General features: G+C 52.0%; 3 protein-coding genes across 3 annotated transcripts; all 3 read left to right on the top strand.

The window, feature by feature from the left end:
- Positions 1-2,748: 2,748 nt before the first annotated feature.
- Positions 2,749-3,871, top strand: MAM_07669 (carbohydrate-binding protein; the record flags this gene model as incomplete). Its single annotated transcript, XM_040826467.1, has 2 exons — positions 2,749-2,884; positions 2,955-3,871. 2 exons carry the CDS (start codon positions 2,749-2,751, stop codon positions 3,869-3,871), a joined length of 1,053 nt encoding a protein of 350 aa, XP_040675547.1.
- Positions 3,872-4,890: 1,019 nt separating this feature from the next.
- On the top strand, positions 4,891-5,397 carry MAM_07670 (AIG2-like protein; the record flags this gene model as incomplete). The annotated part of the gene is made up of 1 exon (XM_040826468.1): positions 4,891-5,397. One exon carries the CDS (start codon positions 4,891-4,893, stop codon positions 5,395-5,397), a length of 507 nt encoding a protein of 168 aa, XP_040675548.1.
- A 5,665-nt stretch (positions 5,398-11,062) lies between these two features.
- Positions 11,063-11,782, top strand: MAM_07671 (uncharacterized protein; the record flags this gene model as incomplete). Its single annotated transcript, XM_040826469.1, has 4 exons — positions 11,063-11,182; positions 11,239-11,399; positions 11,474-11,534; positions 11,588-11,782. The coding sequence occupies 4 exons, from the start codon at positions 11,063-11,065 to the stop codon at positions 11,780-11,782; spliced, it is 537 nt and encodes a 178-aa protein (XP_040675549.1).
- Positions 11,783-12,016: the final 234 nt, after the last annotated feature.

A 12,016-nucleotide genomic window follows, 5' to 3' on the forward strand; every position in this document is an offset into this window, starting at 1 on the left:
AGGGCAGGCTATGCTGCTAGCTGCTGAACTGTATGTACCCTTTTAGCGCACCGCACTTGGACTATTTGGTACCCATCACGACCTGTTCCAAATACCCCCTCGAAGTACAAAATAGTTTCTACAGCAAAAAAGTCTACAGAATCATGAAAGAAAAGTTAATTCCCAGCTAAATCAACACACATAAGTAGCAAATACTATTCTTTGAAGAGGGTGGCCGTTGGCATCATGAGCGTCACAAGTATCGAGAAGTATAGCATCGAGATTCTACCGATATAATTGGCCAGGCCCTGCCACGCTGAAAGGCTACAGTTCGGCAGTAAGAGAGACAGGGGTCTCATTGGGTTAACGGATCCGCAGGGTTCTTTTCGTTTCGCTGGGCTCAGCGACTTGATAATGTGGTGGTTTTGATTTGACTACTAGCCAGTGCTCATTCATCCTCATTCTCTCCGTCTCCATCTTCGTTTTCCCCTTCTCCCTCTTCCCCCTCTCCGTCGTGAGCCGAAGTGCTCAGAAGACCGAGGACGAAGAACCCTAAAGCTAAAACGAAACGACCGACGGTTTTGCCATAGTGCTCCCCATCGCCCACCGTGCCTGACACTGACAGGAGTTCTGGGCCAGCGCCATCTTGCCCTGCATGACGATTTGTCAAACTGAGGACGAGTGCATCAGGGACTTGAGTCACTTGACAGAACTGTGCTGTCCGCACGCTGCAGGCGGCCTCCTGCAGCTTCCCCGAAGTTCCCCAGAGGAGATGCAAAAAGGAAATTTCACAACCGACGTCCTAGCAGCTTCCATCGACCGGCTTCAAAGCTGAAATTCAGCAGCAACTCAAAGTACCCGGATTTAACAGGTTCAAAAGGATCGAATCCGCTGCCGCAGTGGCCCGCCGCAAGCGACTCACCAGGCAGCTTTGCTTACACCAACGGCAAGGTCTCGCTGTGGCATCGGACCTCGTCACCCTGTTGCTGAAGGGGAGAGCATGGCTGGCTATCTGATAGCACAGGCCGCATCATCCGCGTCGCCGTAGGGTGGCAAATCCAACTTCAAGATGGACATTGACAAGGGCAGGCAGAGAAAGATTGGCTGCGACTGTGTGGTTTTCGCCGAGACAGTCGCGCCCACTGACAAGGTATTGATGCCCGGTTCAGAAACGTGCCTAGCATCGCCGAGAAGCTCGTCGACGATGTCGGCTTTTCTGTGGACTTGAACGGCCCTGGTTCCCGTGGCGGGCTAACCTGGGATATGCCTCTCTTCCTGCCGTGAAGGACGCTACATCTGGGACTGGTCGGTCACGGCTTCAGCTGATGGGTGATTGATGACTGTGTCTCGGGCTGTAAAGGCGGCAGCTTCGACTACCTCGCTGCGGCTGAAGCTCTGATCACACACATGGCGGTGTATTAGTTTCCCTGAAACTGGTGGGCAGCCAAGAGACCAACTTGGGTCATTTGCCCTTCTTCTTCCAGAAAAATACACTCCGCCACAAAACTTGCAACGAGATCTTGTTTAGTGCTGTACCGGTATTTTCCATTCTCTGCAAAGTCTTCCTCCCCTTTCGATTCAACGTGTGGTTTCTAATTATCAAGACCAGGAGAAAAACTGGAATGCAATCTGGTCAAATTTGTTACGCAACACGATCATCACCTGCTGTGATCGTAATATCACAGCTAGTTCAGCTTTGTCAGCCCGTCACTTGTAGGCGGGCGTGTATTGCGCCGAGTATAGGCGCTCCCATCAGAGACAAATATGTCTGATATTTTCGCAGCTACCATTTTACATGTCCCAGAAAGGGCCTAAATGCATCAATGACAATGAAAGTGCGGAGGACCCCGAAGAGAGACGAATGATGTGTGCTTTTTCTGGGCACGACCAGTTGGGCCAATAGTTCTGGATACAACGCTGCAAGTGACAAGTTTGCTGCGGATTACTACAAGGAGCATCAACTCTCGTCACGCAAGCATCAACTCTCGTCACGCAACACTCCATATGTCCCATTTTTGTTTACTTGACCGAGTGACACATCTTTTCCGGCATTTCACACTGCAAGAAACAGTGCTGATGTGCCCACAGGAAGAAAATCAGCGTCGCAATATCGATTGCGCCATGCAGTTTGTATAGTGTTACAAGGCCGACTGACGATGATTCGCCACGGCCTGTGAACGGCGACACAAAGCGCCATTGTGGCTTTTTCTGGGCCACAAAGGAATTGCCTCCGCGTTGCCGCGTCTGGCAACTCATCCACCAGACGCGCATTCCCGACCAAAATAAAGTCATTTCGAACTGCTGCAAGTTGTCGATGCCAGACCCTGCGTATGGTATACAGGAAAGGGGGCGAGTTTCTCGACGAACAACTTTTGGTGCGAGAAGGATGGATAGCATCCAACAACTATGCAAAGTGCTTTCGTGACGGATAGGTCCTCCTGGCCACACTTGCATGGGCCATGTCTTGGAATGTCAACAGCTGATGGGGTGGTATCGACGCATGCATGACGGCAAGATGGCATGTCTGCCGCAGCTAATGGCTCATCAAAGATGCACATACAAACGACTCTTCAAATCTAACGTGGTCAAGGCGGGGTAGAGAGTCAAATGTGTTGGAATCAATGCTTGCCCTGGTTTCTCCCGAAAGCCCGTCGGGGCTTGTTGTTTCTTCCAACTGCGTATAAATGCGGCGGAGAGCCCGTCCTGACTTTGACGTTTCCTCCCGGGAGTCGACCAACAGAAACTCACTCGCGGGTCAACTATATCAACATGTTGAAACATTCTTCGCTCCTGTATTGTCTGTCCCTTTTCGCCATTACACAAGTGTGTAATGGCCGGGCTGTCGAGAATGAAATCCGTGCGCCAGCGGCCCAGTCTTGGAGAGGGTTGGGCGGTCTATTTTCAGGTACGAGAAGTTTGGGACGGACGCGGCTCTTGTCAAATTACATGCATACTCTGAAGCTGACATTGCGCAGGCCACCCCGGCGTTGTGTCTTGGTCGGCCAACCGGACAGATGTCTTTGTCCGGGGAACCAACAACGCCGTGTACCACAAGTGGCAAGATGGGGAGCCCGGCTCGCCATGGAGCCCGAGCCAGACAGACTACGAGAACCTCGGCGGCGTCATCTACGGCGACGTCACCGCCGTCTCCTGGGGCCCCAACCGTCTTGACCTCTTTGTCCTGGGCACCGACGACGCCGTCTACCACAAGTGGTGGGACGGCAGTTCCTGGGGCGGATGGGAGTCCCTCGGCGGCACCGTCATCGGCGAGATCAGTGCAGTCTCCTGGGGCGCCAACAGACTAGACCTATTCGTCCGCGGCACCAACAACGCAGTCTACCACAAGGCCTGGAACGGCGCCTCCTGGAGCGGGTGGGTGAGCCTCGGCGGCGTCATCGTCAGCAACCCGCAAGCAGTGTCCTGGGGACCCAACCGTATCGACGTGTTCGTGCGAGGCACGGATAATGGTGTCTACCAGAACGCCTGGAGCGGGTCATCCTGGTCAGGCTGGTACAACCACGGCGGCGTGATTGTTGACGAGATCACGCCGGTGTCCACTGCGTCGAACAGACTTGACCTCTTTGTTCGGGGCACGAACAATGCCCTCTACCAGAAGTCGTGGAGCGGCAGCGCGTGGACCGGCTGGATCAACCTCGGGGGGACTATTGTGTCTCGGCCATCCGCAGCGGCATGGGGTGGCAAGTACATCACGGTAGCGGCCCAAGGCACGAACAACGCAGTGTACCTCAAGGAGTTCAACGGCAACTCGTGGGCTGACTGGCGGTCAATTGGTGGTGTGGTGACGGACGCGCCCGTGATCAACCCGAGAGGTGGTTTTGGGGCCGCCATCTTTGCAAGAGGAACAAACGCGGCACTGTACGCGTATGAGTAGGCGGTTACTTTGCTTGCAGTGTATGCCTTGCTTTGGCCTCGCTTCCTGCTGCTGTCAATTTTGTATGCATGCAAACAATGTCGTGTCACATCAGGCAGTCAACAATAAACAAGGTAGACCAAAGGGATGAACACGCCGTCTGGGAGATTTCTAGTTGGTAGTCTATCCATTCGCCAAGGAGTCCAAGAAATGCCCAACAACGTGCTTGCAGTTTCTTTGAGGAAATTTATATATATAAAGCAAACCCGCCGAGGCTATATCCTCGGATCAAGGTGCATGTCAGCCCCATGAGTAGATGTGACCGGACAGGGCCCGCCAAAACACAACTTCAGTTTGCTTCATGAAACCCTTGAAGCTGGCTGACAGACGTGTAGTGTATGACGGGTTGTGAAGTTGATGGTGGATAAAAGCAGCTTGCGCCACTGACGTGTGTAACTTGGCGAACCTTGTGATTTAGTGTGAAGCCAGCCGCAGGGTCTTGTCCAGTCCCGGGCGATTCCCACGTCTTCTCTGCTTCAAGCATCGCGTGTTCCGTGTTTTTGTCTGACGGGAGTAGCCTCAGAGTCGGGTTGATTTTCTCGTCCGCCATGCCCCTAGGTTGGAGCTATTCTGGGCGCACACACGACGGTGACTCGCCGCGGTGTGCCTAGTGGCTCTCCTCGTCCCCCGAATGGCAATCAACAACTTATCAACGAGCAAAGTTTGGTGCCGGAACGCATTAGACATTCGCCAAAGAGAGGTTGTGGGCCAAGGCGCCAGTGAATCCAGACTACTCAAGGAAGCTTGGACCGACCACATCTCACACTTGCCTTGCCAAAGTGTGTGTGCTGCTGGAAAGTCGAGTATAAATAAAGACGCGTGCCCAGCATCGAAACCAAAGGCCAGCAGTCACCGCGTCACCTGCGCTTCAAACAGTCAGTCCGACATACAGCCAACGACAAGGCAACTCACGGCGTGAGCAAGTGCACAACCCGGACCAGGCAGCGGCCAGCGATTTCAAACGAGCCAGACGTCAAGACATGTCCCAAGAGCGCGACAAGATGGCACAAGAAACATGCACTCAGCCGAAACCACTATTTGTCTACGGAACCCTCTGCGCCAAGGAGCTACTTGCCTGGGCACTGACAGGGGACTCGTCCAACGTTGATTACATCGACACTCTGATCCGCCCTGCGAGGGTCTACGGATTCGCACGATACAGATTACGCGGCCGCGACTACCCGGCCGCTACCGTTCGCGGAGACTCGTACATTGATGGGTATCTCGTTTCCTTTCAGAGCACGTCGCAGCGGAGAAAGCTAGATGACTTTGAGGGTGAGACGTACACGCCCGTTTCCACGAGGACGTGTATTTTGGACGAAAACAACGAGTGTTCTGGGGAGGAGATACCAGCAGATATATACCTTTGGAACGGCCCTGCCGAGAGCCTGACTCAAGAACCTTGGGAGTTGCAGGTGTTTGTCAATGAAAGCTTGGAAGACTGGCTTGATTTGTTTCAAGGCATGGAGCTAACTGGTGGCGAATAAGGGGCCGACACCAAAATAGTTGTACGTGGATCAGTTGGTATCCCACTGCTTCCAGCGCCTTGACTGAAACAATTGCGTACTCTATGAACTTCAATACAAACTCAGTCCACCGGATCATTGCGTCAGGTTTTGTTGTCCCTTGGTGTTGTCGAAACTCGACGCACAGCATCAATTAGGCCTGTTGATAGAGTTGTAGAGATAAGGTCTTGGCCTAAATACTAGTCCTTTGTTGGAACTGTGTGTATTGCACGCTTGCGTAGTATGTAAAGTATAGAATACTTAAGTATACATTATAGGTAGTATAAGCCCTTAAGTATACTTTACTTTTTAACTTAGCTACGTAACTAAAATATAATATACTCGAGCTGTAGGCTCGAGTGTACGCAAGCCACCGATATAGTGCCTTGTCGGATACTTGTCGGATACTTATTAAATGTATATTAGACTTACGTGTATAAAATAGCTAGAAAGGGGGGGATAGGGAGCTTCTCTATTCTTCCTCCTTTCCTCCTTAAGTTTATAGTTAATACTAGTCACGCTTACACGCAGTTGCCTGTAAGGCTAGTTCTTAACAGGCTTGTACCTTTTATTTAATTTACTAGGAAATTACACTTAAGGATATTATAATATATTAAGAGATTGTTATTAAAGGCGGCGAAATTTAGCTCTACTATAAGGAAATTCAGCCCTTATAGTAGGGCCTAATAACAATAAAATTATATTAACTAAGCAAAAAGTTAATAATATTATTAGTAATGTAACTATCAACAATTTACTAGGGAAAAACCTTAGATAACTGTGGATTATCGTAAAAACCTAAATATCGCTAAGATACGGGATCGTTATAGACATAGTTTACTGTATTACGAAAATACGTAGCAGGGAGGACCGGGGCACAAAACGGCCCACAAATTCACCATGGCGCCCTCCGTTTTTCACGGCAGCGACGTAAAATACTGTATCCCCACCGTGCACCACAGCGACCACACCACCGGCTTCTTCCATGCTCATCTCTCGTCTTGCCCTTCTCCCGACATGTCAAAGGCGCCTACTCATGTGCGACGGACCCCCCTTGCATTCGTTCCTTTCGAAAACAGATGGAACCCAGCGTGCGCCTGTGCCTCCGCGTCCCGCGGCCACTGATTGTGATGCGAAGCATCCGTGCCGGCGCCGACCGATCGGGGATCTTCGAGTCGTCGAGTCAGCCACGGTGGCCTGCTCCTTGAACTGTCTCTAGCCCCAGAGCACTTGAGAATACATCTCGAGTCTGGACTCTGTTGGTTGCGTAATCTTGACGTCATGGGAAATACAACAAAACATACGACAATACCTAGTATTCGCTGTTCGTCAGTTATCCCGGGGGACTAGACAGGAGGACACCGCGTCCGACATGCAGACTCTCCCAACCTTTGCTCATGCAGCAGTCAGTTGGGAGACGCCGACCCAGCTATACAACACAGTAAGCCGATGGCAGGGAGTCTCGTGACGAAACCACACGTGGCAAAGACAAGACACTTGACCCCCGCCGAGGTCAGTCTTCTTGACTAGTACCCGAGTCTAGTGAGCCATCGATTGGGAAAATGGCCCCGAGAAGGCTGTCGAGCTTCCATCTTGTTCCAGAGTTCCCGTCCAAACCGGCGGCGTGACGTGACGTGACGCAGCCTCTCTCGCGTCCCGGCTGCAGCTAGGCGGCTAGGCCTGTTCCGCTCCCCTTTTGGCCGAGCAGCTGTCATTTTTTCAGAATTTGCTTTTGGACAAGTCCAGATGACTGTGCAAGCATCCCGCGAGCATTTCATCATAGCCACCATAATGTGTCGGCCGTACCTGGGCCAGGGAACCGCAACATACCACGTAATGTAGCACGAGCCCATCGCCATGCGTCAGATACTAGCAAGATTGGTGATTCATGGCGGCGCGCTGTCGAAGGCTATGTCGCGATAGCTTCAGCCACCGACGACAAGAGCAAAATATAGTTTGTGACAGTGACGCACTCCGAAACACTCAAAATAGCCGCACAGCATATATTAATATTCCACAAGTCCCTTCCTCTCTCTCTCTCTCTCTCTCTCTCTTCGTGCCCTCCATCTCTTCTGGACATTAATGTTTCAACACCAAACCTGATCTCTCGAGCGTCAGTCATGAGCGGCTTAAAAGAGATCTTTCATGGCAAGAAGGAAACGAAAGTAGAGCCGAACACGAGATGAACCGAGCGTCAGTTATGAGCGGCTCAAAAGAAAGGAGATCTTTCATGGCATGTCATAAGAAAGGAAACTAAAGCAGAATCGAACACAAGATGGACGGAGCGTCAGTTATGAGCGGCGAAAAGAGATCTTTCATGGCAAGAAGGAAACGAAAGCAGAATCGAACACGAGATGAACCGAGCGTCAGTCATAAGCGGCGTAAAAGAGATCTGTCATAGCAAGAAAGGAAACGAAAGCAGAACCAAACACGAGATGAACCGAGCGTTAATTATAAGCGGCTCAAAAGAAAGAAGATCTTTCATGGCATGTCATAAGAGAGGAAACTAAAGCAGAATCGAACATAAGATGGACCGAGCGTCAGTCGTGAGCTATTGGTCGTCAAGTGGTACCTTGAGACCGGAAGAAAGAACAAAAATCATCAAGCACGCAAAAAAAAACGGCGAAAGGGAGGCTGTTTTCTTCTTCACATCGACGAACAAGCCACCAAATGCAATGAAAAAAAGGCTGCGTCACCTGGAGGTAGTGTAATACCAGGGACGCAGGAAAATGCATCAAAAATTGTGCCGGGCACTTACCAGACCTGCTGATCATGCCAGGGTGTTAGGAGCCTCACGCAGGGCCCTGGCAGTCTCAACACCCAACCTGACCTCTTGAGCGTCAGTGATGAGCGGCGGAAAAAAGATCTTTCATGGCAAGAAAGGAAACGAAAGCAGAATCGAACACGAGATGGACGCCAATTTATACTTTTCCAAAGCACGCGCTGGCTTTGCTATTTCCTGGCTAAGTATGCTTCAAAGGGAAAGAATGGACGCAACTGACCAAGGGTAGGTGTGGCACCTGGCGAGCTCTTCGGAAAGTTGGGAAGGCGCAACATCCAGGGCAGGCAAGCTGCTAGCTGCTTTTGCCTGCGTTCCTGCGTTCCTGCTCTTGGCACAGGCGAGATTGTGCAAAGTCAGGAAAGCGCAACATCCGGCGAGGGCAGGCACGCTGTCAGCTGCTTTTGCCTGCGTTCCTGCGTTCCTGCTCTTGGCACAGGCGAGATTGTGCAAAGTCGGGAAAGCGCAACATCCGGCGAGCGCAGGCACGCTGTCAGCTGCTTTTGCCTGCGTTCCTGCGTCTTGCGTCTTGAGTTCTTGCGCCGCTCTTGCGTCCTTGCCTCAGGAGAGCCACTCGACAAGGGACATTCGAGCCTTCCGAGCAAGTCTCTGTGACCCGGCACCATCGGGCAGGAAGGAAGGCCCGCATGTCCAGCCATCACCAGCGCGTCGTATGGGCTCGACGCACTGAGCCGTGAGGGAACTCGACCTGCAGCTCCGGGTGCGTAGAAGCGGCCTTTGCCTTGTTCTGATTCCCATGACACGTCGTTTCACCCCTCCCCTTTCCCCCATGGGGCAATGATATCAAGTTGAAACTGACATCCGCGCCCTGTGTCTAGCGCCGGCATGTCTGACGGTACAAAGATACAAAATAAAAACAGACAATTCATAACGACGCCGGGAAACATGGCGGCCAAAGAAAGACTGGACTGTCCGAGAGCCTCGGAGGCCTCAACTCTGGTACAACGCTACGGAATTGCTGTCGCCCTGTCAATCACCTGTACAGATTCACATTCTCTCCGGGCTGTGCCGACTATGCCGAGGAGTCTCGATCTACCGAAAGGGCTGTGGCGGCCGCAGAACGGCCAGCAACGTTGGCAATTCAGGGCCCGGAACTACTACGGGCGTTGAGCCCGTTGGCGTCGAGAGACGCTCGTCATGAACTCGGATTGTTGCTGGCGCGGACAGGATTGACGGTCAGCCGCGGAGCGTGGACTGACGGATACAACAGGCAGACGGTGACTTGGACGGATATACGAGTGGCTACAACAGAAGGGACAGGAGGCTGGAGGGGGTTGCTGAGTGGAAACGAGGTCACTGGGGGTGCCGTCTATTGAGTTGTGCTGCCTCGGGGTCCAGTATTTGCATTCAGCTATTGCTTCTGGGTCTGTCTGGCTTCATGGACTCGACAAGCTCCCAAATAGGTCAAATACACCTGTTTGAGATGCTCTCCTCTGCTCAGCGCCATATATTGTCCCATTGCCTGGTAACGGCTGGCCGTGACAGACCTGAAACCTCGCAGATTGTCAACGCAAAGCACGTTCGTATTTCACACCATTCGTCTGGAAACACGACGATGTTTTGTGCAATTGCGCAATCTGTACTACATTAGCTGCCCCGCGAGCCCCTAAAAAGCAGCGGTAGGGCCGCCTTTAGGGGAAATGCAGCCTCAACTTCGTCGCTGGGCAATACATCAGTAATGACACCAGTAGACCCGTTGGATGTGGTCGTTCCTTTGCCATGCCACCAGGCGGGGCAGATGCTGACAATGGCGAGGGATTGACGTTGGGATTGTGTTCCTGCGACGGCAATGCGTGTCCTTGTCCGAGAGACTGAAGCAGCACGTCTCCTTGGTCCTTCGTACTTCCCATCAAGACGGACTGGGCTGCGACCGCTTCCTCCAACAACCTCGCCGCTCCCCAGGCCGTGCGGAAAGTCGTTCTCCCGCCGAGGCCATGCAGACATCCTTATGCAGCAGACCTGGCAAGCCGCGTGTCGATCCGATTCTTCCCATCTGTCCAGGCCATCATCAACAAGTTTACATAGCTTCTTGGCCTGGGACATCCGTTCCGCGCTCGAGCTCTCAGGCGGGCCAGCAATCACCAATATCAACGAACTTATATATCACAACTTGAAAAAAGATATATTTAAGCGAAGCCTGGCTGTGCCTCGTAGACAAGTGGGACTACCAAATGGTATACCTCTGTCACACGTCATAGGCCCTAGTAAACATAGAATATATATATTGATAAGTCTATAGTAGCTACAAAAGGAATAATTGTGTGCGCCCTTATTTATAGGTACGCTTATCTATGTAAGGGGCTGTGCTCTATTGAGGGCAAGCCCTTATCTAGGTTACTAATACGTGGTGGGTATTAGTCATGAGTGACCTCTTGCGACACAACCCCCTAATTGAGCATGTGAATGAGGCTATCACAAGTTTTGCGAGGCATAAATAAAGCTCAACTAGCTGTTGAAGCTGCTAATGCAAGCTCAATTGCCTGCAAGTCACTTTTCTTGGTGTTCTAACTAGCCCAGTCCTGCAATTGGTCAGAATTTCAGCCACCAGCCTTTTGTTTACTAAGGTGAATTAAATGTGAGCTACGCGCTCTTATTAGCCACGCCTATTTAGCTTTTATACGCGTAAGTCGTTAGCATCGTCAGCTTCTTTTCCTTTTCCTCCCCACTATACACTACTTCTTGGGCCACAGCTACATTTTGACTAATATCATGCCAGTTGAAAGGCGCCTATTGCCGCAGGGACGTTCAAGCATCTAGGACGTGCCGGAGATTCCCCAGCAGCAACCATCAGGCTCTGATTGCCCGCTTTCGGCGGCTTCAAGTGTAGAGCCGCTGTCCATTGAAGAGATGGCCGAAGCTGCCTCCGCGTTGTGTGACCATCTCGATGATCAACAGCAGAGAGTTGACGGAGCAGGCCGTCATGAACGTCAGCCGTCCCCGTCCCCTACGGGATCCCCGGAACTATCGGTACTGTGCTTCCCGAGCTTTCGATGTGCTGGTCGGAGTCGCTAACGAGCTTTCAGGCTGTCACCCCAGAGCCTCATGTCCTCCGTGACATCCCTTGCGAGGGTTGTATCAGGGCGGCCATCGCCGGCAAAGGGCAAGGTCGGTGCTACGAGGTGACCAAAGGCCGGTCACGTCGCTGTCGTTCGTGCAAGGTTGGCAATCACACTTGCAGGCCTTGGTAAGCTCAAATTTCCCTTTCCCGCTTGGTCCGCTATGCTTAGTGAGCTCTAAATATGACTGACATCGTTGCAGCCATTCCGTTTTAGTCCCTATAGCCAAACGGATGTTGTTGGCGCTGGACGTCGACTCGAAGGTCAGTTTCTTACGCTCTCGTCCCACAATTCAAACGCTTATTTGAGCATACAGATGTATGACCGGTGCCGTAAGGCGCTGCGTCTGCAGCTTGACCTTCTGGCGGAGTCCAACTCTGTCTATGAGGGTTTCGAGTCCAGTGATGCTGGGGCTGGTGTTGCTACTAGGGGCTCCTCAGCAGCGGCTGAACGGAAACGTGCCAGTGTGAAGGCCGCCGTGGAGAACCTCGTGGAGGCGATCCTTTTGTAAAATAAGCATTGTTATGATGTGAGCTATGCTCGCTTTTGCGTCGGCGTTTGGCGTTTCTGGCGTTCGGCGTTGGGCCTCAACAAGTCGTGGTTGCCTTCCAGTCGCGTTTTGCGTTGGGGGGGGGAGGGTACTCCTGTATTATCGGGGCAAATATATATTATGCCCCCCTCTGGTGGTTCCCTTGCGTGTGTAGCTCGTGAATGTTGTGTTGTGTTCGTAAATCTACCACGTTTA

This window comes from Metarhizium album, assembly GCF_000804445.1.
Source record: "Metarhizium album ARSEF 1941 chromosome Unknown scaffold_34, whole genome shotgun sequence".
NCBI lineage: Eukaryota > Fungi > Ascomycota > Sordariomycetes > Hypocreales > Clavicipitaceae > Metarhizium > Metarhizium album.